The sequence below is a fragment of the Macaca nemestrina genome, chromosome 15 (genome assembly GCF_043159975.1).
Source record: "Macaca nemestrina isolate mMacNem1 chromosome 15, mMacNem.hap1, whole genome shotgun sequence".
In the NCBI taxonomy this organism is placed as follows: domain Eukaryota; kingdom Metazoa; phylum Chordata; class Mammalia; order Primates; family Cercopithecidae; genus Macaca; species Macaca nemestrina.
This window is the reverse complement of record NC_092139.1, coordinates 32,352,767-32,377,472: the sequence shown is the minus strand read 5'-3', so window position 1 is coordinate 32,377,472 and position 24,706 is coordinate 32,352,767. Positions and strand designations below refer to the sequence as shown.

At 53.9% G+C, this 24,706-nt stretch overlaps 1 protein-coding gene across 10 annotated transcripts in view; it reads right to left on the bottom strand.

Moving 5' to 3' along the window:
• Positions 1-24,706, bottom strand: part of LOC105496189 (nucleolar protein 4 like) — a 148,978-nt gene that overhangs the window by 72,664 nt on the left and 51,608 nt on the right. For 3 of the 10 annotated variants that reach the window (XM_011766353.2, XM_011766354.2, XM_071079531.1), the window contains exons 2-3: positions 15,132-15,287; positions 8,318-8,429 (exon numbers count right to left, since the gene is read on the bottom strand). In XM_011766353.2, the coding sequence (XP_011764655.1) occupies positions 8,318-8,429; positions 15,132-15,287 (268 nt within the window). Of the gene's footprint in view, positions 1-8,317; positions 8,430-15,131; positions 15,288-19,363; positions 19,491-20,745; positions 20,855-22,747; positions 23,701-24,706 lie in introns of those variants that run through there. The other 7 variants (XM_011766356.3, XM_071079532.1, XM_071079533.1 and 4 more) reach the window with 7 other exon arrangements.

Sequence of the window (24,706 nt, the reverse complement as noted above, 5' to 3'; positions counted from 1 at the left end):
CCCATTGGGGCTCTTATAAACAGCACTGCAGGGGACATCCTTGTGCATAAATATTGCTCCGTATTTCTGATCTTATTTCTTGCCTTTTTGGAACAGATTACAAGAAATTAAAAGGTAGGGACATAATTTGATAACCATTAAAATCTCTGGCCAAGCTGCTGTAGGAATTGTTTCAATTATTTGTTATCTGGCCTCCTCCTCCTTCTTCCAAGGACTTCAGGCCAGATTCATTTTGCCCCAGGCCTTTAATCAAAAGGTGCCCCTGGTGCCTAGTCCCACTGATGGGTTGGGATTTCCGTGGCATGAGGAAAAGTGGGAGCAACTTCTAGACCAAGCACCCTCTACCATCACAAGGAGGCCCAGGAGACAGGCTGCAGGGTGACAGGGCGGAGGTCCGGGAGGTCCAGAGGATATCCAGGGGTGACTTATACTACCTGCCCCTCCAGAGCCATAGCCCAAAAGGGTCCCTGCAACCTTGAAAATGCGATACCAAGGGCAAGAAGCCAGACATAAAACGACAACCACTGTATGATTCCACTTACACGAAATATCTAGAATAGGCAAATTCAAAGAGACAGAAAGTAACTCGAGGTTACTGGGGGCTGGAGGCTGAGGGAATGGGACGTTATTGCTTAATGGGTACAGAGTTTCTGTTTGGGGTGATGAAAAGGTTTTGGAAATAGGTAGTGGTCATGATTGCTCAACAGTGTGAATATAATATCTTTAAAATGGAACAATTAAGCCGGGCACAGTGGCTCACGCATGTAATCCCAGCACTTTGGGAGGCAGAGGCAGGAGGACTGTTTGACCCCAGGAGTTCAAGGCCAGCCTGGGCAACATAGTGAGTCCCTCGTCTCTACTAAAAGGTAAAAAAAATGTTAGCTGGGTGTGGTGGTGCATGCCTGAAGTCCCAGCTACTTGGGAGGCTGAGGTGGGAGGATCACCTGAGCGCAGGATATTGAGGTACCACTGCATTCCAGCCTGGGTGAGAGAGACCCTGTCTCAAAAAAAAAAAAAAAAAAAAAAAAAAAAAAAAAAAATATATATATATATATATATATATATGAAAGGCAAGTTTTTATGCTGTAAGTATTTTACCATAATTTAAAAAGAAAAAAAGTCTGCAAACAAGGGGTGAAGCTACCCAAAGAGGACAAGGGAAGTTCCTGCTTGGCAAGGATAGGAACAGCCCTGCAGAAAAGGTGGGGACCCGGAATAGCTGGGGCCTAGAGGATGGAGGTCCGCTTTGACACTGTGTACTTCTGGTGACTTTACAGATTGAATAACATTTTGAATCAAGTTTTACAGGAATGCAGAACTTAGTTTTGCTCTTTAAAGCTACCCTGTCACACATAGAATGTTTCATTCTTTGTTGAGGAAGAAATAGATGTTGGCTGGGTGTGGTGGATCACACCTGTAATCCCAGCACTTAGGGAGGCTGAGGCAGGCGGATCACCTGAGGTCAGGAGTTTGAGACCAATCTGACCAACATGGTAAAATCCCGCTCTATGGCCGGGCACGGTGGTTCACGCCTGTAATCCCAGCACTTTGGGAGGCCGAGGCGGGTGGATCACCTGAGGTCGGGAGTTCGAGACCAGCCTGACCAACATGGAGAAACCCCATCTCTACTAAAACTACAAATAAAATTAGCCGGGTGTGGCGGCGCATGCCTGTAATCCCAGCTACTCAGAAGGCTGAGTCAGCAGAAGCGCTTGGACCCGGGAGGCGGGGATTGCAGTGAGCCAAGATGGTCCCACCTTACTCCAGCCTAGGCGACAGAGCAAGACTCCATCTCAAAACAAAACAAAACAAAAACCACGCTCTACTAAAACTACAAAAATTAGCTGGGCATGGTGGCACGTGCCTGTAATCCCAGCTACTTGGGAGGCTGAGGCAGGAGAACCACTTGAACCCAGGAGGTGGAGGTTGCAGTGAGCCAAGATTGTGCCATTGCACTCCAGCCTGGCAACAGAGCGAGACTCCGTCCCAAGAAAAAAAAGAAAAAGAAAAAGTAAACGTCACTAATGGAATGGCTAAGAAACTGGCCTGACAGGACCACCCCCTCCTCCTCCCTTTTTTAAGAGAGCCTTCCGCTTGGTTGGGTGGCAGGGATCCTCCGCACCGGTCGACGCGGTGGCAAACTCAAATGGGTTTCCACCCCACCATCAACCTAGATTTGACTTTCTTAACCTCAGTGGGGTTTTGAGCCCTAGCCCCATACATTGACCAGGCCGGATGCGATATGTCAGGCAGACAGTCTAGTGATGACATTGAGACGGTATCACTCAGAAGAGCCGTGGGTCCTGTTTTCAAAGGTGGATGTTCGGACTGAGAATTCTGCCATTTCTGTTTCGTCTAAGAGGAGGCTGTCTGGTGAGAAGCTGTTAAGCATCACGGTGAATGTGAAGGGTGCCCATCACTCTCGTGGCCCCGGTCGACCCTTCATTGGGTGTTGCAGGGATTCTCTAGGTTTGGGAGGCATGGAGGCGGGCAGCTGTGTTCTTTCATTGATGGTCGCCCCTGTCCTGACTGCAGTGTCATGCTGCTCATGAGAAAGTATCTTTAATAAAGCTAGTGACAGGGTAGCTTAGGAAAAATAAAACAGTGGCCAGGACAGTACCCTTGGGAGGCGGGACAAGAGGTCTTCCTTGGCCTGTACCTGCCCCAGCATCTCCAGAGATGAGAAACCACTTCCGGTGCCTGCAGGTGAGCCAAGAGAGCTCAGAAGAGGAAGGCAGGATGCCCTGGTCTTGGGGAAGCTGGAACATCCCAAGCAGACCCCTAAACCTATCGGAGAACACCTAACATTGCTGTAAGGTGAAATGCTGGATTTTGCCGTTCCAGAATGAGAGTTCTGTGAGGACCTCAGCGGGGAGGGGACATTCTAGGTGAGGAAATGAGCCATGGAGCCACGGGTGGGAGGTCAGAGCTCAACCACACCATGGTGAGGAGAAAGGCAGGCAAGCTTTTCAGCAGTGAGGAGCCCCAGGTGTTCTGGACTCAGTAAGTGGGTGCACACTGAGAGGATGGGCTTAGCGGGAAAGAGAGACGGAGCAGGGGCCAGTGGGAACCGCAGAGTCAGATGCTCACCAGGGAGAAAAATGCCAGGATGGGGGACGAGCTCAGGTGGAAACGTGAACAAGGAAGAAGTGGGTTCCTTGGGCTCCGCTGAGACAGGCTGCCCCCCTCTCCGCCCCATGATCACCACGGGGTGCCACACTCGAGCCTCCACAAATGACCTGACGGTGCGGCACTGCTGGACTCTGTTGCCATGGAGAAGAGTGAGCTAGGGGCTAGCAAGGGTCACGGAGCCTAAATCATCCAGCAGGTTGCTGGCAAGAGAAGCACAGGAAGTGCCCAGAGAGATGTTTCAAAATCTCTTTGCCAAGAAAAATGGAAACCAGCCCAGGCACTAGACCTAGTTTTATGCAATCTCGAGAATAATCAATGATGTGGGTGCTTGGGCCAAGCCAAGTTGTCCGCTGGCCTGTGCAGCTGGGCGCCAATGGCACTCATCAACCAATGCAAACTTCAACCACAGGAGTGACCCTCGTTTCCTCGCGGGAACACCAGGTGGTGATTCTCACAAGCTTTCACCTACAGCACGAAGAACTCTCGGTCCAGAGACAGGTATGAAAGATCTTCCAGGCAGGGGTGGGCACTGAAGGACGTGTGCACGATGGGGGCCTGGCACAGAGAGGCCGTGAGACCAGCCAGCCTCAGGGGGTTCAAATTTGGAAACAGAGATCCCAGGCCTGAGGCCAGCTGAAAAGCCGGCAAAAAAATCTCCTTCCTGGGGAAGTACATCAATGAATGGGCAAGTCTTCAAGGAGTGCTGACGTGCGTGCATTCGGGGCGGGGAACGTGAGGAAACTGTGTGCGGGGCAGTCCCCGGGCTCAGGAAACAAGGGTGAAGGATGAGCAGGGTGGGACGGATGTGAGGCCATTAGGGTCACTGGAGGAAAAGCTGAGAGGGCCCCGGAGTAGCTCAAGGAAGCTTCATGGAGAGGATCTGAACGGGACTCATGATCTATTGCTCAGCTGACAGCTCCTGAGCACCTGCTTAGGGCTCCATACACACCCTCTGGTTAGAGGCTTCCAGGAACCTTGTGAGGTGAGTGCTCCTAGTAATACCCTGACTTTACAGATGAGGCAACAGCACACAGAGGAGTTATGCAACCTTCCCACAGTCCCACAGCAAATGAGTGTGAGAGCCGGGAGAGGCCAGGCCGGCAAGGAGGAGCCAGGCATGGAGGCCTTGGAAACCATGCAGAGGAGTCTGGGCCTAGTTGCGAAGGGGCGGAGACCCAAGTGGACAACCTGCCTGCTGAGGAAGAGTTGGCATTGCTGCCCATTGGCTACTCCCAGTTTGCAACCATGCAACAATATTTTGTCACATCAAAGAAAAGAGAGACATGCCTCCAAAGGTCCCTTTCCACAAGAGCTGGGCTGGTCTGAAGTCACACCTAGTTTGCATGCTCTGTCCTCAACTCCTCAGGGACTGGTGGAAGAGTAGTGTGGAGTCAGGAGGCCCTGGAATTTCCCGTCCTCAGACTTCCTGATCCTCTGCCACCTCCTTTGTTTATGCTCCTGGCACTGGAGGAGGGCACGGGGCTGTCCAGGCCCCCCCCCACTCTGCTGGGGAGAGACCGCTGAGCAAAGAAGGCCACTCTACTTCCTTTGTTTCTTTTTAACATGAGGCCAGGAAGTCAGGCATTCTCCCAGTAGCCCTCAAAGAGCCTCCATCCTGTCCCCTGTCCCCACTCCCTCCCACCTTCCTGGGGCAGGAACACTGGGCCTGTCTCTGGGGCTGGTGCAGGCTCTGCTTTCCCAGCAGCTGGAGAGGGAGAAGGGAGGGCTGGCAATGCAGGGGTTCCTGGGAGACAGCAGGATATAGCTGCATCCAGAGGCCAGCATGGCGGGCAGAGATAGGACCTGCAGGCTTTCAGTGGGGGCAGGAGGCGGGGAACCTGGGGACGGTCCAGGAGGCGAGTGCCTCTGGCCACTTAGCAGACAGTGGAGCCTTTCAGACTCTAAACTCTCCACTGGCAGCTTCCAGAAACCAAGACCTTCCCTTCTAACCCTGTTCAGGGTGTGGACCCAGCGTGCTTGCCTGGCAGGACTGGGGGCCACATCTGACCCCACCTGGGTAGAAGCAGACCTTGTGTCTCTGTGGGGCCACCTGGACGTTGGCAGCCTCGTGTCTGGGCACCACAGGCCACGACACGGGCTGGAGGCAGGAGGCAGGGTGATGCTCCCCAGGCACCCGCTGCATCCCAGGTGCCCGCCACAACAGGCTCACCCTCACCACCCTGAAAGGATGGCATTTCTTCCACTTTGCTGATGAGAAAATGCAGTTTCCTGCCTGCACTTCTATCTCCTGGGAGAGCCTGGATGAATGATTTCACCTCAACGCCTCTCTGTGCCTCAGTTTCCTCACCTGTAAGCCAGGACTAACACCTCATAGGATACTCGTAACTGTCATGATCAGGAGCTGCTCAGAGAGGTTCCCTGTCCTGCCGAGGGACACGCAGTGGGGAACAGGGCTACACATCAGACCTGCCTGACTCCAAGGCCATGCCCTTCCATGCGCCACTTCCCCGGGCTCCTGCTCCCTCAGCGTCTTCGCCTCGCCCTGCAAAGGGAAGCTCCGCTACCTGGGACAGAGAGGTGGCATTGTGCCTGAGGATGGGGGAGGATGCGTGAGAATGGGCATGGTGCTCATCTTCTGTCCGGCCTGAAGCAAGCCCCAGGAAAGATAGGCTTTAGCAGCGAGCCCACAGCGCTGGTTTATATTCTAGATGGCTCCTGGCCTGTGTGCTCCCTCCCTCCCTGGCCTCTTTCTCCTCCCTGGGGGTGGGGCGTGGTGGTGGCAGCCAGTGAGGAGAGGAAGCAGGCCACTGCTGTGCTCTGCGTTGCCCTCCTGGCCACACAGAAGCCCGCAGATGAGGCGTGAAGCCTGCAGCATGGGGAGACCCAGCAGCCGTCAGTGAGGAGTGCAGGGGGAGCTGAGGAACGCCCTCCACACTGCAGTGGGATGCGTGGCAGGGGAGGGGAGTGGATGGCGCCTCAGACACCCCAGAGCAGCCCACAAACGGAGCCCATCTTGGCTTCACCTCTGTTCCTCCAGGCAAGCAATTCTGTGTCTGACTCCGCCAGTTGCTATGGAAACAACGAGGACAGGAACGGGAGGGGACAGGCGGATGGGTGGGCAGGAACCAGGCAGCCACCACTAGGACACACACCCCTGGCCCCTGTGGCCTAGACCCCAGCAGGGTGGAGAGAGCGGCAGGGAAAGCCCTCCAGCCCATCTGCAGGTACCAAATGCTGTCTTGGCCCAAGGGTTGCAGCCGCTGCCTGGCCAGGGGCAGGCCACGTGGGTAGCAGCATTCAGGATCACTGGCTCAGGCATGCATCGTGGGAGTGTCCCGCGTTATCACAGGAACCACAATAGCCACAGCTCTGTCTTCCTGTACCAATGCCAAGTACAGGGACTAACTCACATCTTGGTAGCCTTCTGATTAACCCCATTTCACAGATGAGGGAACTGAGGCTCAGAAAGATGAAGTCTCTTGCCCAGGACACACAGTAGCTGAATGGCTGTGTGGCCCTGAAGCCCTGTTCTTAACATGGGAACCAGCATTTATGAGGGATTAACTACATCCATTCCTGCCCCTCGTGCTTTGAAGTTGGCCCATGTGCCTGATGAAACAGCCGTGGCCTGATGGCTCCCAAGGGCATGGGAGCCTCTGGATTTGGTGAGTCAGCTGCTGTCAGAAGCCATTCGCGTGTGTCAGGGACAACGAACACGAGCAGAAAGCCCCGCCTGACGCCCATGCTCCTGATTCTTTGTTGTCTGTTCAGGCTTTGCTGTGGATTTTTCCTTCCCCAGATTCAATGGATGCTACTTGAGTGCCGCCTGGATAAACGGCGCACCCTTCATTCGAGTCTATCTCCATCCTCGGGCAAAACACCCACTGACTTCAGCACCTTCCAAAGGCCCAATGCCCAGGAGCTGGCACGATGCACCAGGCAGTCCTGGAAACCCTGATAAATTGCCCACCTGGGCACCATTTCTCAGGGCAGCGTTATAATTGTACCAGCCAAATGTGCTGGGCCGTCTCACAGTGCCAAAGCCACCTGCAAACAGATGGGCCCCCAGATTTACTGGAAGCCTCTGGGATGTTCAGTTTGAGGGGGTGTGGGGGTACTGAAGCGAGGTCCTTGCTGGTCTCACTGGGCAGGACAGAGCTGGAAGGCATGGACGTCGGTCCAAGGGACCAACTTTGGTGGTCATGAGTGCTCTGGGCGTTTTATTGTATTTATTTTTTGAGATGGGGTCTTGCTCTGTCATCCAGGCTGGAGTGCAGTGGCATGATCGTGGCTCACTGCAGCTTCCACCTCCCGGGCTCTACCAATCACTCCACGTCAGCCTCCCAAACTGCTGAGATTACAAGCATGAGCCACTGTGCCCAGCCTGCCCTGGACATTTTAAATTCTCACCAGTCGGCCGGATGCCGTGGCTCACACCTATAATCCCAGCGCTTTGGGAGGCCGAGGCAGGCGGATCACGAGGTCAGGAGATTGAGACTATCCTGGCTAACACAGTGAAACCCTGTCTCTACTAAAAATACAAAAAAAAATTAGCTGGGCATGGTGGCGGGCACCTGTAGTCCCAGCTACCTGGGAGGCTGAGGCAGGAGAATGGTGTGAACCTGGGAGGCGGAGCTTGCAGTGAGCCGAGATCGCGCCACTGCACTCCAGCCCGGGTGACAGAGTGAGACTCCGTCTCAAAAAAAAAAAAATTCTCATCAGCCCCCCATGGGTTTACTGATCAAAGGCCACATGGGTGTGCACAGGGTGGAAACAAGCACCAGGGAAGACATATCATTAGCAGGTATGTGGGTGGGAGGACGCATGCACATGTCTCAGGGAGTGTACAGGCCAGACCACGGCTCGTGCACGGAGAAGCAGTGGGAGGCATGGATGGAACTTTGCGAACAGGGTAGGCTGGCCATTCCCAGCTGGAATCTGGCTGTGAGGAGAGGGGCTGTCCTGGGCCTCGCAAGGCAGGGGAAACATGTTGTTTGCTTTTTTGTTTCGTATGGTTGGTTTTTAAGTGAAACTTGAGATTTAAAAAAAGTTAAACAAAACAAAACGAGGCTCTTTGGGCAGTACCACGGACCCATACTGGCCTCTGGGGCTAGCAATAACAGCTGCTGGACACTTTTCTGTGCCAGCAAAAGCTGGCATCTTCAGGGACAGTCTACTCTCAGCCGGCCCCCGCCCTAGCCCTCCAGCACGCCACCCCCACTACCTTTGGGTTCCAGGCCATTGGAGTTAAAGTGCATCCTCTTCTGACACTCTGTACAGCTCATCAGGAACCGGGTCACAGCCTCTCTCGGGAGGAAAGCATAGGTCTCTGCGATCTGGAGGAGACAAGAGCTTCACTTGTTATATGGATCCGTGGGGAGGCGACTTGGCCATGAGGTCACCAAGGTCTGAGCTTTGGTGGCAAGCGCTTTGGCTCTTGCAAGGAAAGTCAGGGATTTCAGGAGCAAGGGGCAGGTGTCCTGGATTCTCAGCTGTGGAAATGAGACAGTACTTTCGTGGAAAACCATTTGTTTTTAAAATCTCAATAAAGGAGGTTAAAAATTGAAAAAGCAAAGCCTTTAAACATTATCCAGTCTTTAACCTATATCCTAATAAGTAACATTCCTCAGAACATTTTATTGCTGCTATGAAAAAAATGGGCTTATAAACATTGCTCTAGCATAGGGTGAGCAGTTCCCCTCTTAGAGATGGATAGACTGAGACCCACAGATAAATTCACTGCCCTGGACCCATATACAGAATCAAAGGTCCTACAAACAATCTCCTGTGATGACTCACAGGTCAAGAACCTTCTTAGGGAGAGCTGTCAAGGGCTAGTACCAGGCACCAGACTTTTCAAACTAGATAGGCACTGCAGGACCCCCATGTTCCAGGCAACTATGGCTCAGAGAAGTGAGCCGACTCCCCAAGGTCACATGGCACTTTCAAGGTAGTGCCAGACTAAACCCCATGCTCCAGGTGACACCACTCCACAGTTGTCTCCAGAGGGCCTTCCCTAGTTAAGGAGGAGGACAGGGATGCAGGGGGCTGGGGGAGAGACACACAGAAGGGAGGGAACATGAAAAAAGGGCTGGGAGTGGGGAAGAAGTGGCTGTGGGCCCAGGTGTCCAGCCCTTTCCTCTTGCTCTGGGTTTTGGAAAAGCCACTGACCCTGATTTAGCTGTCTGGTGGGGCCAAACAGTCCCTTCAGTCCAGGTTCCCTGGTTTTCCATGTGCTTCCTGGAGCCTGGGTCCTCCCGCTTCTCTCCACTAAGGGGCAGCATCACCCAAGCGTTCCGCTGTCCTCGCCGCAGCCCACAGCCCGGCTGGGAAAGTTGGCCAAGGGTGAGGGGCTGCTCTGGGCTGCGCTGAGCCCCGCCTTCCCCCAGCAACTGCAGGGGTTTGCTCCTTTGGAAATGCACGAATGTCCTTCTCCATCTCTGCGATGGCTGGAGGGTAGAGATGGGCTAGGGCAGGGCTGGGGAGTGGAGTTGTGGGGGATGCAGAAGGCCTGGGGTGTCCCAGGCTGTGGCTGGGCCGTTGGAGGACCAGCTCAGGCACGGCTTCCAGCTCAGCCCACTGGCAGAGTCCAGGGGCCACTCTTGCCAGCTGCAAATGCGAAGTTAATTTTGGTGACACAATTGTTATTTCTCAGCTGATTTGATGCTCTGCGGAGCAGGCAGGCTCCTTGATGAGTTATCTCCCTTCCAAATTCCCTGTCTGATTGCCTTCCTCTGGAGGTCAGGGACAAGGGCAAACCCCGGTGTCTCTGACTGGAGCAGCGGATGGGAGGGCAACATCAGGGATGCAGCTGGTCCTTGTCAGGTGTCAAAGCCGAGGGATGGGGCTTTTCTGCCATGCACACAGAAAGCTTCATTCCCCAGCCCAGGGCTGCCTGGAAGTCTGGGGGCATGTTGCTCTCAGGCCTGCTGGGTCTGGAGGGAGATGCCTGGCTGAAGGGTGGCAGCTGCAGGAGCAAGCGTGCAGGAGGGAAGGGCGTGTGCTAGGCCGAGCAGAGGGCTGTAACTGACTTGGGCCGACAGACGCCCCTCGGCTACCCTGAGACGTGGCACCCTAGGTCAGGCCTCAGGAGAGCTCAGTAGAGGGCCCGGGAGAAGGGTTGCACAGTCAGCTGGGAGAAGAGGGTCAGGTCCCTACCATGAGGGCAGCCCTACTGAGTTACCCGGAGCTTGCCTGCTCACCTGCCAATGGGCAGAGAAATATTTTTTAAAAGGCTCAGGGGGTCCTCCCGGCCTGGCTGCTCTGCTGAGGGCTGCGCACAGGATGGGCAGGGCCCTTCTTGCTGTCTGGCCTGCTGAGGGAATAGGAATGGCTCCCTCTCCAGGGGTAGAGTGGTGGCCACATTTATCCTGGCCTTGGCAGGGACCCCAGCAGTGTGCAAAGGCTGGCTGGCGTGCCACAGGGATGAGGACTGCTGAGCACACACCTTCTGGCCCTGGGTCCCACAGACGGGTGGAAGGGGAGGATAGAAGGCTGACAGGTGAGAAGTCCTTGGAACTGCCTGAAGGCCAGGGAGGGAAGCCCTGCCCCGCAAGGCAAGGTGGGATTGTCTGCAAGCCTGGCTTAGAGCTCCCTGGGGAGTCCAGAAAGCAGAGTCCAGCCCAGCTCTGCACCGCAGTAGGGACCCACATAGAGGATAACAAACCCTCCCCCTGCAACCTTCAGCAGGCATCTTATTCATCTTCCCGGCTTGCCTGGGACCAGAAATGGGACCTCCATTTCTGATTGAATGCATGGATGCCCAAGGCCACAGGACCACAGAATGAGTCGAAACCAGGAGGACAATCCTAGCAGATGCTCTACTTAATAGGATGGTGGTTTTCAGATGGTTTTAGAGCTGCAGACCCTGTTCTAGAAATAGACTCATACACTGAAGCCCAAAACATGAAACAGATAAAGACAGAGCTGCTGTGTCTAAGGAGGGGAAGTTCCAGGACCCTTGTCCCTGCCCAGCTGCCCTCCGCTGCCCTGGGCTGCCTGCTGCCTTGCTCCCCGGGCCTCCTGCCTAGACATTGAGTCCCGTATGTGAATTTGCCTTTTACATTTTTCCTGGTGGTAAAAAACAGGGACTTCACTGGCAGAGAGAGCAGGAGCTATTTGCAGAGTCGCTGACTTGCAAGGCCCCATTTCACTCCCCAACTCAGAGGCCGACAAAGACAGATGAGACCAATTGGGGGGATTTGCACCACTTTACAAGATCCTCCTTCTGCCCTGCGGGTGGATTAGCACGTAGTGGGCCTGGAGCAGCTGCTGACCACATCTGGCCCCAACTCCAAAGTGGCCTGGGCAGTTAGATCCGGACTGTGGAACCCGATCTGACCTACCAGCACCCTGGGAGGGAGAAAGGAAGCAAAAGGGCTTGTTCTGACCCAGATGGGTGCAGAAATCAGAAAAGCAGGAAGACCCCTTGGAAAAAGGACTGGCCCTCTGTGTGAGTTCAGGAAACTCTGCAGGACCAGCTGGAACCTTCCTCAAACCCTGGTGCTGGCGAGATCTCCGAGATCCTCTGGACCTCAGGTCACACGAGAAGCTAAGTGAGACAGGGACTTCCTGCTCAAAATGGGAATCCCTGTATTATCCATTGCACATGGCCATCTAATTCCAGCTCAAATACCGCCAGTTTCAGAAAGCTCATTGGCCGCCCTATCTGATCCATGGCTGGACAGCAGTAGATGCAAAAAAGCTCTTTTCCCCACCAAATAACGTGCCTCCTTTAGTGCACTGAACAAGTCTGCCGCCACCCTGCCAGTCCTGACTTCTATAGTATCCCAGGCCTGGAAAAATCCAGAGGGGCCCTGTGCCCTCGAGACTGTCAGGCAGTCCGAGGATTCAGCTTTGGCAAAACACAGAGATAGATCCAAAAAGTCCTTGGCCAGGCTGTGCCCCTCTACAGCCATCAGCAGGGGTTTCCTTGGGGGCTCTTTCCACAGGCATGGATGGGTGGGGGCCTTGAGTTTGCAAAGTGGGGCTGAAGAGCTAGGTTTGGGTGGAGGAAAATGGGAGCAGATGAAGAGGGGCACAAAGGCATCCAGGCACCACCTCCTGCCCCCAAAAAAGGAAAAGGGTGGCATGAGAAGGGTGACAGATGGGGAGGAGAAGGGGAAAAGGAGAGAAGGCATGCAGGGGAGGAGGGAGGTGTGCCAGCCCCCTCGGCCTCACACCCACTGCAGGAGGGCCCTGGCCTGCTCAGCTCAGCCTTGGCCCTGCTGCTGAAATTCCAGCTCTGTGCGCAGCCCAGCTGGCTCAGTGCCAGTCATGTGCCAGCTCCAGGCTGGGCAGCGGGAAGTGGGGCACGCGGCAGGCATATGGACGAGAAGCCAGGAAGTGCAGAGCAAAGGGCTGGATGTCCGCTTGGCCCAGGGATGCAAGTGCTGGCAGAACCAACCCAGCCCTGCTCTCCCCACAGCATGGAGGCCGCAGACCCCTTCCTTCCTAAACCGCCCAAAGAGTGCCTGTAGGTGAGGCTTGATGCTGGGCACCGAAGGGGCCAGGGAAATCACATGATCCAGCTGGCTCCAGCCCATCCGCCTGGACAACAGCAAGTCGTGCGGCTTACTAGCTGACCACAGGAGGGGTGCAGAGAGGCAGGATGTGTGGTGGTCAGGGCACAGGCTCTGGGGTGGGTGGCCCGGCGCTGAATGTCAGCTGACCGACCTCAGGTAGATTATGTGTTTCTCTGAGCCTCAGTTTTCTCATCTTAAAATGGAGGTAACAACAGCACCTGCTTCATGCATGCAACCTTCATACATGTATAGGAAGTGCTGGTGTAGAGCACAAGCTGACTGCTCGGCACAACGGTGAATTTTTTTTAATTTAATTTTTTTTTTTTTTTTTTTTGAGACAGGGTCTTGCTCTGTCACCCAGGCTGGAGTGCAGTGGTGCAATCACAGCTCACTGCAGCCTCAAGCAATCCTCCTGCCTCAGCTTCCCAAGTAGCTAGGACTATAGGCATATACCACTGGGCCTGGATTTTTTAATGTATTCTTTATTGTTATTTTTGGAAACAGAGTCTCACTCTGTCACCCTGGCTGGAGTGCGGTGGCATGATCTCAGCTCACTGCAACCTCTGTTTGCTGGGTTCAAATGATTCTCATGCCTCAGCCTCCTGAGTAGCTGCGATTATAGGCATGCGCCACCACGCCCAGCTAATTTTTGTATTTTTAGTAGAGGTAGGGTTTTGCTATGTTGGCCAGGCTGGTCTCACACTCCTGGCTTCAAGTTATCTGCCTATCTCAGCCTCCCAAAGTGCTGGGATTACAGGCATGAGCCACCGCGCCTAGCCCCAATTTTTTGTTTGTTTGTTTGTTTTAAGAGAAGGGGTCTTGCTATGTTGCCCAGGTTGGTCTGGAACTTCCAGCCTCAAGCAATCCCCCCATCTCAACCTCCCAAAGTGCTGGGATTATAGGTGTGAACTACCGTGCCCCACCCACAATGGTAAACTTAATGCTGAGAAAATGTGGTCTTCTCAGTGCCAAGGGGCCCATGTCGGCCCCAGCCTGGGTGCCTCTTCCTTCTTCTATGGCCCTCTGGTGGAAATACCCTCAGAACTCCCTTCCCACAAGCCACTTCCCAGAGCACACAGACCGAGAAACAGGAGGGGCGGGGAGACCATCACCACCTCCTGCTTCCCTGGGCAGACACCTCATCTCTCTGAGGCCCTTGGCACATGGGTCAATCCTTAAAATCCATTTAGGGCAAAAGCCATTTTCTGAGGACAAGGACTAACCGGATGGTTGCATTAAAAACAAAAACAAAAACAAACAAACAAAAAAAGACCATAAGGGGAAATTATAGACTTATACAGCCACCTCCATGTAGTCCAAAGCTATTTATACAAAGAACTTGGGGTGGGGAGTTTCACATCTGCCTTGGGTGGGGAAGCCCAGACACAGAAGGGCACATTTCTAGAAGCTCCAGAGAAAGTCAGCATGGAGGACACCAGCTGATTGCAACTCAGCTGCCATCTGACCTTGGACAGGTGACCCAATTCTCCAGGTCTCAGTTTCCTTAACTGTGAAATGTGTCCTCAGTGCCTCGGTCACAGGACTGCCACAAGGCTTGAATGAGCACGAAGGGCTTGGCTTTACTGGCCTCCCCGGGCACTGGACAAATGGTTCAGAGCTGTGCATGAGCCGTGGATAGGCTCACATGTGGGTCAGCAGGGGATGGATCAGAACACAGGCAGGCCCCTCTGCAGGGTGAGGAGGGGCCTCTGGTTTGACCAGTCCCATCTATTTCCACCTCTCCCCTCTCCCGCATTTGTGACGCTCCCTGCCCCTAGGTTGCCTTCTCTGCCCTTATGCCTCCCCAAAGCATAGAATGCCAGCACAGGTGCCACCTTCTCCACACAGCCCCCCAGGCTCATCTGCATCTGGCAGTGCCTTTGCTAAATGCCCCTGAGCCTGGGTTCTTTCTCTCTCAAAGCGAGCCTTGGAGACACTTCTGCTTCTCATGTATCTTGTTTTTGCTCTCAGCCTCCCCACCCCAAATCCAATTGTGATCTCCTGGAGGGTGGGGAGCAGGTCCTTCGACTTCCCCTGGGAAACTCCCAGTCCTGACTTCACAGGATGAGCTCACACATAGGAAGAGCTCAGGACAGGCCTGGCATGCGGTAAATGCCATGCCATGGAGGCATTTGTTCCTCTGTTCATTATCTGCCCCCAGCACCCCAGCCCCAGAACAGGCTGCAGGGGGGTGGGGGGTCGGTGTCAGGTAGGAGCAAGTGAAGCAGAAACGGGGAAGAGGAGGGCACCTCCTGCCCTCATCCCTCTCCTTCCCTCCCTCTCACCCCCTTCAACCTGCTTTTCCTTTGTGCTCAGACCACAGATCCCCTCCCTTCGCCCTGTGAGCCATCTCTGGCTGCCGTGCCCTTGCCCTGTGCCCCCCTAGATCCCGAAAGGCCGTTTCATCACGCCTCAGCTCCCTGCCCCGCCCCCCCCAGCCCAACATGTGCGGAGCCCATGGCCTCCTGCCAAGGCCTGGGGCTGCCAGTGGAGGCAAAGGGACAGAAATCTCACCGCTCGGTAGGTTTTCTTCTGCCCAGCGTGCTTGGGGGCTTTGCCTGGCTCTGCTGAGCTCTCCACATGCATCGAGTAGATGATGTCAAAGAAATCTTCCACCACAGCGACCCGCTTCAGAGAGATGCCCTCCGGCTCCGACAGGCCATCTGCCCCCTGCGACAGGGTGGACAAGCTGTGTTAGTGTCAGGGATGATGGCGGGGTGAGAACTGGGCCCTGAGGCCGGGGCAACGGGTCAGGACTCAGGATGGGCAATGCCTCTGACAGTGGGTCTTGGGGTGGGGAGGGGAGGGAGCCTGCCGAGGGGGCTCCCTGGAGGGGGGACGCCAGAGTCAGGGTGGCTGCAGCTATGAAATCTACCAGCGACAATGGGCAGAGAACGGCGACAACGAAAACACAAATTAAAAAACCAAGAGGCTCCATGTTCACAATTTCAGACAGATTGTGCCAGACTCGGGCGGGGAGCTCTTGAATCACACGCTGTGCCAAGACCATCCTGGAAGTCTCTGGGGAGGGGGGAGTGCTAAATAGATGCGGCCCCATCAGGAGCTCGCCAATTAGCAGTAACCTTTCACTGCGGGCCTGGGCTGGGGTCCCGGGGGAACCACTCCGATCACCTGGGTGACTCCTGCCTCCGCCCTGGCCTTTCTGAAAAGCTTTTCGCGGCTGCCTGCCCTCCCCACTCCAGCAGCTGAGCGCCAGCAACTGCACCCGGTCTCTTTGTGTGTGGAGATGTACAGAATAACAGGCACGAGGCCACAAGGAGGTGGCAGGGCCGTGTGAACGGGGTGGCCATGGGCCCCGAGCCTCTTATCAGGCTGGCATGAGTGGTGTCAGCTGGCCCGACAAGGTGCACCAGGAGCAAGACGGGTCCTTCAATAGCAAACAGCTGCGGGGCTGACGCCTGTCCTCCCCTCCAGCAGGAAAGGGGCTGCAGGGAAACCACAGGGCAGGAGGCTGGGGGCGAGGCCAGGGCCCGGAAGGGAACAGACTGCTGGGGAAGTGCTCTGCGCAGGCAGTCCCCGCGAGGTACGCAGACCCAGGGACACTAGACTGTCAGCCGCCAGCTCCTTAAGGGGAGTCTTTGGGGATGTCAGGGGGCTTTGAAGATCAAGAACAAGCCGTATGGAGGGAATCTGGGGGGAAAGGAAGCAGGCTTTTCTCCAAAAGTGCCCAAAGACACATCTCCAAGAGAATTCTTCCCCAGAGGACCCCAACTCAAGGATGTCAGCAACAAGAGGATGTGGGCTTCGCCTGCTCCTTCTCAGCTGTCTCTCCAGCACTTAAATCAGTTCCTGACACATAGTAGGTAGTCAGTAAATAATGACTGGATGACTGAGTGGTTCTAAGTGGCAGCTGGGCAGGGTCACTTGGACACACTCTGCCCTGGTTTGAATACGGCTCATCATGGAAGTGGCCCTGTGACCCCAAGCACTTACTGTGCTTCGAGCCTCAGTCCCTTTATCTGTAAAATAGGGATAACAGAAGCCCCTTTCCCATGAGCTACTGCGGGGAAGAACTGAGATGTGCATGCAGCACTTAGCACTGAGCCTGGCGTACAGGGATTGCTAGATAAATATTGTTATTAAGAAGTGCTTTGCAGTTCGCCATGTTTCCCCCAGGTATGAGAGAGCTGAACACCGGGGCAACGCTGGGAGGTTGTTAGGGTCAGGACCTGCCTGAGGTGCGGTGGCTGGTGGGTGGCAGAGATGGCTTCAGACCTCGGACTTTGTAGTCCAAGGAGAATACAGGCCACACTGGCAGGGGACGCTCGCTCACAACAGGTTCTGGCAAAGATAGGTCTTGGTTTCACCCAGTAGCTTTCCTGACACACCACGATGGGCGAACAGCAGTGTCTCTTCACCAGCAGCCCATCCAAGAGCAGAAAGCAGATGGGGGGCAAAGGGCATCTGGGATGTAGGGTCCCGAGCCCCACAGCTAGTGGGCAGTGTCCCTAAGTGGTGACGCTGGGAGGTGACCTCACTGGCCCCAACCAGGCCCTCTTGCCAATGGCTTCCTGCCTGGTCAGAACCCATTTCAATGGGACATCTCAGATAGTGCATATCTCTCTTTGCGTGTACAGGAGAAGCCACTTGCTGGTCCGGCTTCCTCGCTGTGAGATTGTGGGCAAACCCTTCAACCTCCCCAAGCTTCACTTATGAGATGAGCTGTAAAGTTCCATGACTTTTCTTAACCTCTCTCGGGAATCAATTTTACCTCTTTTGGGGGATATCCCACCCCCTCTGACATCTCAGGCCATCTGTACGGGCTGAACAATGACTAACTTGCTCACTATTGACCCATAAATGCCCAGCATTACGGGGCCCTTCAAATACTGCCATGACAGGTTGAGATGGGACAAATATTATGATAGGTCAGTTAGACTTTTAAAAAAATTTTACTCAGCAAAGATCTGGATTTGGGATGTACAGTTACAAGCCACTTCTAACCAGAGGTTCACATTGGTGAAAATAAATAAAATGAACCTTAAGAATGAATATAGCTGGGTTTCTATTTGTTGATCTGGGCAGTAGTTATAGAAGTGTGTTCAACTTATTAAGTCATTAAATCTTAACATTTGGCTGGGCACAGTGGCTCACACCTGTAATCCCAACACTTTGGGAGGTCCAGGCAGCTGGATCACCTGAGGTCGGGAGTTTGAGACCAGCCTGACCAACATGGAGAACCCCGTCTCTACTAAAAATACAAAATTAACAGGGCGTGGTGGCGCATTCCTGTAATCCCAGCTACTCAGGAGGCTGAGGCAGGAACCCAGGAGGCAGACGTTGCGGTGAGCTGAGATCGCGCCATTGTACTCTAGCCTGGGCAATAAGAGCGAAACTCCGTCTCAAAAAAACCAAAAACCTTAACATTTACAATCTGTATATTTCTGTATATGTGATAAACTTTAATTTAAAAAACAGTTTTTAAAAAGAATATCATGGGATAGTTCCACTGAATTTTTAAATTCAGGTAAAATACATACACAGAATGCACCATCTTTACCATTTTTAAGTATACAGTGAAGTCCGCCACATTTGGATCACCTGAATCCAGAGGCATAGCTCTGGAGGCTTAGCTGCTTAAAGGCCAGTAGGCCTCCCTGTTCAAAATTGTTTCAGACCAGAACACAGATATTTCTGGAAAAGGAAGGAGATAAAATTTTGTGGGAAGGAATGGAGAAAGAAGGCAATCTGATGAGGAGACAATATTTTATGTAGATGAGATAGAAATTTCCCCCTAACCAGCTTGGGGGCCTTGGGTGGGTCACTTTATTTCTATACCTCTTTTTTTTTTTTTTTTTTTGAAACAGAGTCTTGCTCTGTCAAACAGGCTGGAGTGCAGTGGTGCAATCTCTGCTCACTGCAACCTCTGCCTCCTCGGTTCAAGCAATTCCTCTGCCTCGGCCTCCCAAGTAGCTGGGATTAAAGGTGCCCACCACCATGCCTGGCTAATTTTTGTATTTTTAGTAGAGACGGGGTTTCGCCATGTTGGCCAGGCTGGTCTGCAACTCCTGACCTCAGATGATCCGTCCACCTCAGCCTCCCAAAGTGCTGGGATTACAGGTGTGAGCCACTGTGCCCGGCCTATTTCTATACCTCTTGAAAAGTCAGTTTCTTTACCTGTAAAATGGGCCTAAAAAGTACTAGTTGGACATTCAAGGATCAAGCATGTATGTCAGGCATTCAGCACATACAGACTTGGTTAATGTTCATCTCTTTCCTTGGACCTCCCAAGTCTGGACATTTTGTGTTTAGGAATCTCTTCTTATCTCCAGTCCCTCTAACGCATCCAGAGGGGACCCATGACAAAATGGGTCCCCCTCAGTAACACCCACCATCAGAAGAGATGCACAGTCTTATTTAATTCCTAAATAATATGCTAAGGCTCCCACAAACTTGGAATAATCTTTCCAAAAGTCAAAGTGTAATTGACCAACCCAGATAAAAAAGCAAAACATACTGTCCCATATGGCCCCTGTCTCTATCCCAGCTTCCCACCTGCATTCTTAGGCCAACTCGTAAACAACAGCTTTGCACCTGGTCTGATGTGACTATAAAACAGGGAAGCAGTTTTCAGTAGTTCCTTCTTTAAAAATTGATCACTTTCTCTCTTGATGTTCAAATTTGGGTCGTGTAATCCAACTATCTCTACAGCAAAGATTTACATAGGAAAGGAGAGGGCCTGGAGCGACCAGAACTCAAACCACACAAGGGCTGCAGAGCCACACCTTGAACTGTCCTCTGGTGAGCTGGAGCCACCTGGATTCCATGTGTGCTACACCCTAGGGGAAGAACGCCAGGATGTCTGCGTGGCCTTCAAGGAGAACCCTGAGAAGACAGCAACAAAGGGATCCGACAGTAGTCACGTGCCACAGACATCTCTGCTATCCCTCGCATCCATGGAGGTAATAACCTTCATGCTAAAGGCTGCGGGAGAGGCAGGCCTGCCCTGGCTAAGGATCCAGACAGTGCTGCAAGGGAAGAGCTGCTAATAAAGGGAGCAGAAAGCACCTTCCCTGTAGCCTTGGGAAGCCCCTGCCGTCCACCTTCTGCCTGGTACCCAAATTAGCTTCATCTAATCCATTGCCCTAAGCAAACTGGGCAGTGGATTGACAAAGGAAGTTCACTTCATCTATAGGCTGGATCAAGAAGGGACCTGGAGTCTCCTGACTATCCCAGCTTCCTGGAAACACTCAGCAGGAGTAATGGAATGGAACCCTGCAGCACCCCATGGGAAAAACCATGAAAACACAGTCACTGGTGCAGGATCAACCTCTGGGGCCTTCCTGCATGGAGAACATTGCCATGGTAACACACGCCATCCTTTCGAACCATCCAACCCCCAAACAGCCTGCCAGAGCCAGGCCAACAGAATCAGACATGGCAATAGTTTTAAAAATGTATGGAGAAGCTGGGCATGGTGACACATGCCTGTAGTCTCAGCTACTCAGGATGCTAAGGTGGGAAGATCACTTGAGCCCAGGGGCTTGAGTCTAGCCTGGGCAACACAGCAAGACCCATCTCTAAAACAAAAATAAAAACAAACAAAAAAAAACCTACACATTTACGGAGCTACATTCTTGGATATCACCAACTCCCTTAAAACCAGCCTATTTGGGTTCTAAACAAAAAGCTAGATGGCAAGTCGTTGACAAAATCACCAAATGTCTACTTAAATACTGCTGATATTTCAAAATATTACAGCAGCCGGGCGCGGTGGCTCAAGCCTGTAATCCCAGCACTTTGGGAGGCCGAGGCGGGTGGATCATGAGGTCAGGAGATCGAGACCATCCTGGCTAACATGGTGAAACCCTGTCTCTACTAAAAATACAAAAAACTAGCCGGGCGCGGTGGCGGGCGCCTGTAGTCCCAGCTACTCGGAGGCTGAGGCGGGAGAATGGCGTGAACCCGGGAGGCGGAGCTTGCAGTGAGCCGAGATCGCGCCACTGCACTCCAGCCTGGGTGACAGAGTGAGACTCTGTCTCAAAAAAAAAAAAAAAAAAAAAAAAAAAAAAAAAAAAATTACAGCAGTGGTCCTTAGACCAGCAGCATTGGCATCACCAGAGAACTTATTAGAAATGCACATTTTCAGGTTCCACCTTAAACCTACCAAATCTGATGCTCTGGGAGTTTTAACAGGCACCCCAGATGATTCTGATGCAAGACAGATTTTGAGAATTGCTGATTAGAATGTCTCCATGATTGAAACAGGGAGGTAACTGTAGGAAAACAGGCATTGGCTCATTAAATATAGACATGCTCTGTGCTTCCTGGCCTAATATATTAATATTTTCATTTCCAATGAAGGCCAATTTTCCTAATGGTGAGAACAAAAGAATCTTATTGGGCAACATTAGTATAAACTCAAGACATCTGCCCAGAGACTTAATGTGGATTATGGATAGAAAGAGCAGGAACGCCCCGCATCCTGACATCAGATTTTTAAGTCCTCCCTGGCAAAGTTAATTAATACTTAAGCAGGGCATCCCTTGGCAGGTCCTTTCTGGCTTCCTCGGTTTCCTCAGATGGATCTGAATGCTCAGCACGAGAAGATTGCTAAGTCCCAGGCTGCAGACCTAAGGGGGGACCGGCATGTCTTACCGCGGCATTAGACAGGCTCCTGCCGGGGCGACCTCAGGGAGCTCATGAATCAGACTGAATCTTGCCTGTCTCCCCATATGAGCCAATTAAATGGATCCCTGCCCTTGATGGTGAAGTGAAGTCCAGTTGCTAATGGATTGCAGTTCTGTCATCTCCATTAGAACTTCGAAGTCACTTGCTGGTATGGATAAGTTACATACTTATCAAGGTGGGATCACAGTTTTAGGCCACCAGGGTGCCATTTAGTGTGCCACCATCACTATATTAGTAGAGTGTGCCTTCCAGCAACGTCGAGGCCATGTTGAGAGGATGCGGCTAAATAGCGGAGATATTTCTCAACTGGGTTTCTGCTACGGTAGAAAAATCAACAAGACTGTTATTGGAGGAGAAAGTCAGCCAGTAGAGCCCACCCCAAAGGAAGCAAATCTTTGGCTACCACTTGTGTGGGAGCCCAGGACTTCAGGAGGCTGACTGCACAGGCAAATGTGAGGATGCTGCTCCATCCCATCCAGGCCATCAAAGTGGCCGAGATCAGAGACAAAAGTTACCCTGCCTATTAATTACTAGCATGCTCTTCCCAACTTTTGCAACCATGCCATTCCTCCTGCCCCTAAACCCAGCTTCAATCAATTCAGTCAGGGCTGGGTGCAATGGCTCACGCCTGTAATCCCAGCACTTTGGGAGACAGAGGTGGGAGGATCCCTTGAGCTCAAGAGTTCAAGACCAGCCTGGGCAATATGGCGACCCCCTCCCCCCACCCTCTGCCGCCAGAAGGACTCTACAAAAAACTACAAAAAACCTAGTCGGGTGTGGTGGCATTCGACTGTCGTCCCAGGTACTCAGGAAGCTGAGGTGGGAGGATCACTTGAGCCTGGGGAGGTATAGGCTGCAGTGAGTCACGACCATACCACTAAACTCCAGCCTGGGTGACACAGTGAGACCCCATCTCAAAAAAAAAAAAAAAAAAAAAAAAAAAAAAAAAAAGCCAGAACCAGAGTTTTGGAAGCTTCTAGGGGGATTCCTGCAAAGTCTCATTTCAGCTCCTGGTGGGGCTGAAAAAAGAACCAAGGGGGAGGAGTCAGTCTCCTGCAAAGGGGCCCCAGAGGGAAAGGAAGGAGGTGGAGAGGAAATTAAAAACCACACTAAACTAAGAGAACAAAAAGAGAAGAAAACCAGAATGAAGACCATCACCCAAACACCCAGAATCCCTCTCTTGAGCATCCCCAAGAGAAGCTGTCATAATTTGTAAAGGGCAATCAGGTGATTGAAGAGAGGGTATTGCTTCACTGGGACAAAGGCAGTATTTTAATTTCTCTCGGTTCTGAATACTACCTACTGGGGACTGGAAACTGAAAAAAAATCCTCCAAAATAGGAATTTACCCCAGAATTTTAGGACCCAAAGTTCCATTGAGCTTCGTAGACCTGGATGGGGCAGAGGGATGTGACCACACTCTCCCCATAAATAAATAAATACATAAACAAGGCGCTGAGGACTCAATATAGCACCTGCCTCTTCTCCACCCTTGTGCACAATCTCCAACTGTTAGCGCGTAGCCGCCGCTGCCACCACCACCACCGAGTCGCACCTGCCATCTGGAACAGGCCTCACATATTCCAAGACCTCCTTTCTGCTTCGCTGAACCTCCATCTTCTTTCAAATCACGCCGGGGACCAAAACGCACACCCCAGGCCACAGAGAAAGGTGCCTGGGACCAGCCCCTCAAACGACAGCGCTACATTTGAGGATGCCATCTCCTCCAAGCAGCTCTGAGTCTTTTTTCTTTTTCTTTTGGGTTGTGTTAACTCTGGGATGTCTGGGATGGGTGTGGAGGAAGGAATGGGAAGAGAAAGGGGCACAGTGGGGCACAGTGGGCCACAGTGCCCCCAGTTAGAAGGAGAGGGGCTGGGGAAAGGCAGATCCGAATGATAATGACTTGTGAGGGCTAGAGAGAGGGGCACTGTCCAGCATCCCCGGCCGGCCGGACAGGACAGGGTCTGAGCCTGGCTGCAGGACTCTGGCCTGGCGGGGACAGGGAGGGGGGCCACAGGGGGTGCTCGAGAGGTGAAGTCACAGGCCTAAGGACAACCCAGCCCCCACCCCAGGCAAGGGGCTGTCCTGCCTGGGCCTCAGTTTCCTCCTGTGTGAGGTGACACCATAGGCATAACGCTTTCGCCACCTCATAGGATGTATGTGGGAACCCAAATGATGCACAAACAGCACCTGCCCTAGAAGACACCCAGTAAAGAGCTCTGTCAGCTACTCTGGAGACCCGCCTTCCAGAGCACCGCAGCCTAGGACAGGGAATCGGGAGTCACCGAGGCGGGTGTCCTAGGCAAAAGGAGGTAGCCCTGAGTCAGCCAGGCCCCGCGGGCGGGTCCCTCTCGGGCCGAGGAGGCAGCCCAGGAGCGCTAACGACCGGAGAGCCCCAGGTGCGGGCCCCACCCAGGGCCGGGGGAAGAGGTGGGGCTGGAGGGGGAGGGGAGCGGGCCGCGCTAATGACTGTTGACAGCGCGCGCTGGGACCCGGCTGGCCGCGCGCGCCGCTGACAGCTGCTCGGGCGGGGGGCAGGGGCGGGGGCGAGGCGGCCGCACTCTCTTCACGGCGCAGGCGCGTGCGCCACGGCAGGGAGGGGCGGGGAGGGGCGGGGAGGGGCGGGAAGGCGCGCGCGCGTGCCCCGGCGGGGAGGGGCGGGAAGGCGCGCGCCGGGCCGGGTTCGGAGGGCCTGCTGGAGCGGCTCGCGCGGGCTCCTCGCGGGCAGGCAGGTAATGAGAGTAACCATGGCAACCCACCAGAGGAAGTGTATTCTGCAGGAGACGTTAATCCCCTCTCCCCGGAGCTGGGACAGCCTGACTTTCCATTCTCACACAGTAATTAGATACCAGCTGTCAGTGCAGGGGGGACGGCTCCGCGGCTGCAGCCCGGCTGGGGGGGGGACGCACCAACGGGGCGGGGGGGACACGCAGGGACTGGGGCGTTAAAGACACAGGGACGCTCGGCGGCGGCGGCGGGCCGGGGCGGCTGGCCTCCCCCAGTCTCCAGCCTCCAGGCGCGCGCCCGCTCACCTGGAGACCCCGCCCGCGCGGGCCCCGCCCACCCCACGCGCACCTGCTGCGCGCGCGCCCGCCGGCCTCGCGTCCCCCTTCCGGCCCCGCCAACCCGCTCCCGGCGCACCTGCCCTGCCCCGCCCCCCGAGACGCTGCCCACCTGTCCTTTGTGCAGGGCGGTACCATTAGATCTTGCCAGCTCTCCTTCAGGGAGCGCCCGCTATGTGCCAGGCGCCGTGCCAAGCCTGATCTCCCGTAATCCTCACAGACCCTCCGCGGTCAGCGCTTCTGCTGCTCCCCGCCCAGGGCGCAGCGGGGTGTGGCCATTTGCCCAGGGTCACGCAGACTTGAACCCCCCATCCCTGTGCCCATTTAACAACCAAGATACAGCGCCTCCCACCGCGTCCATATCCACATCTGCTGT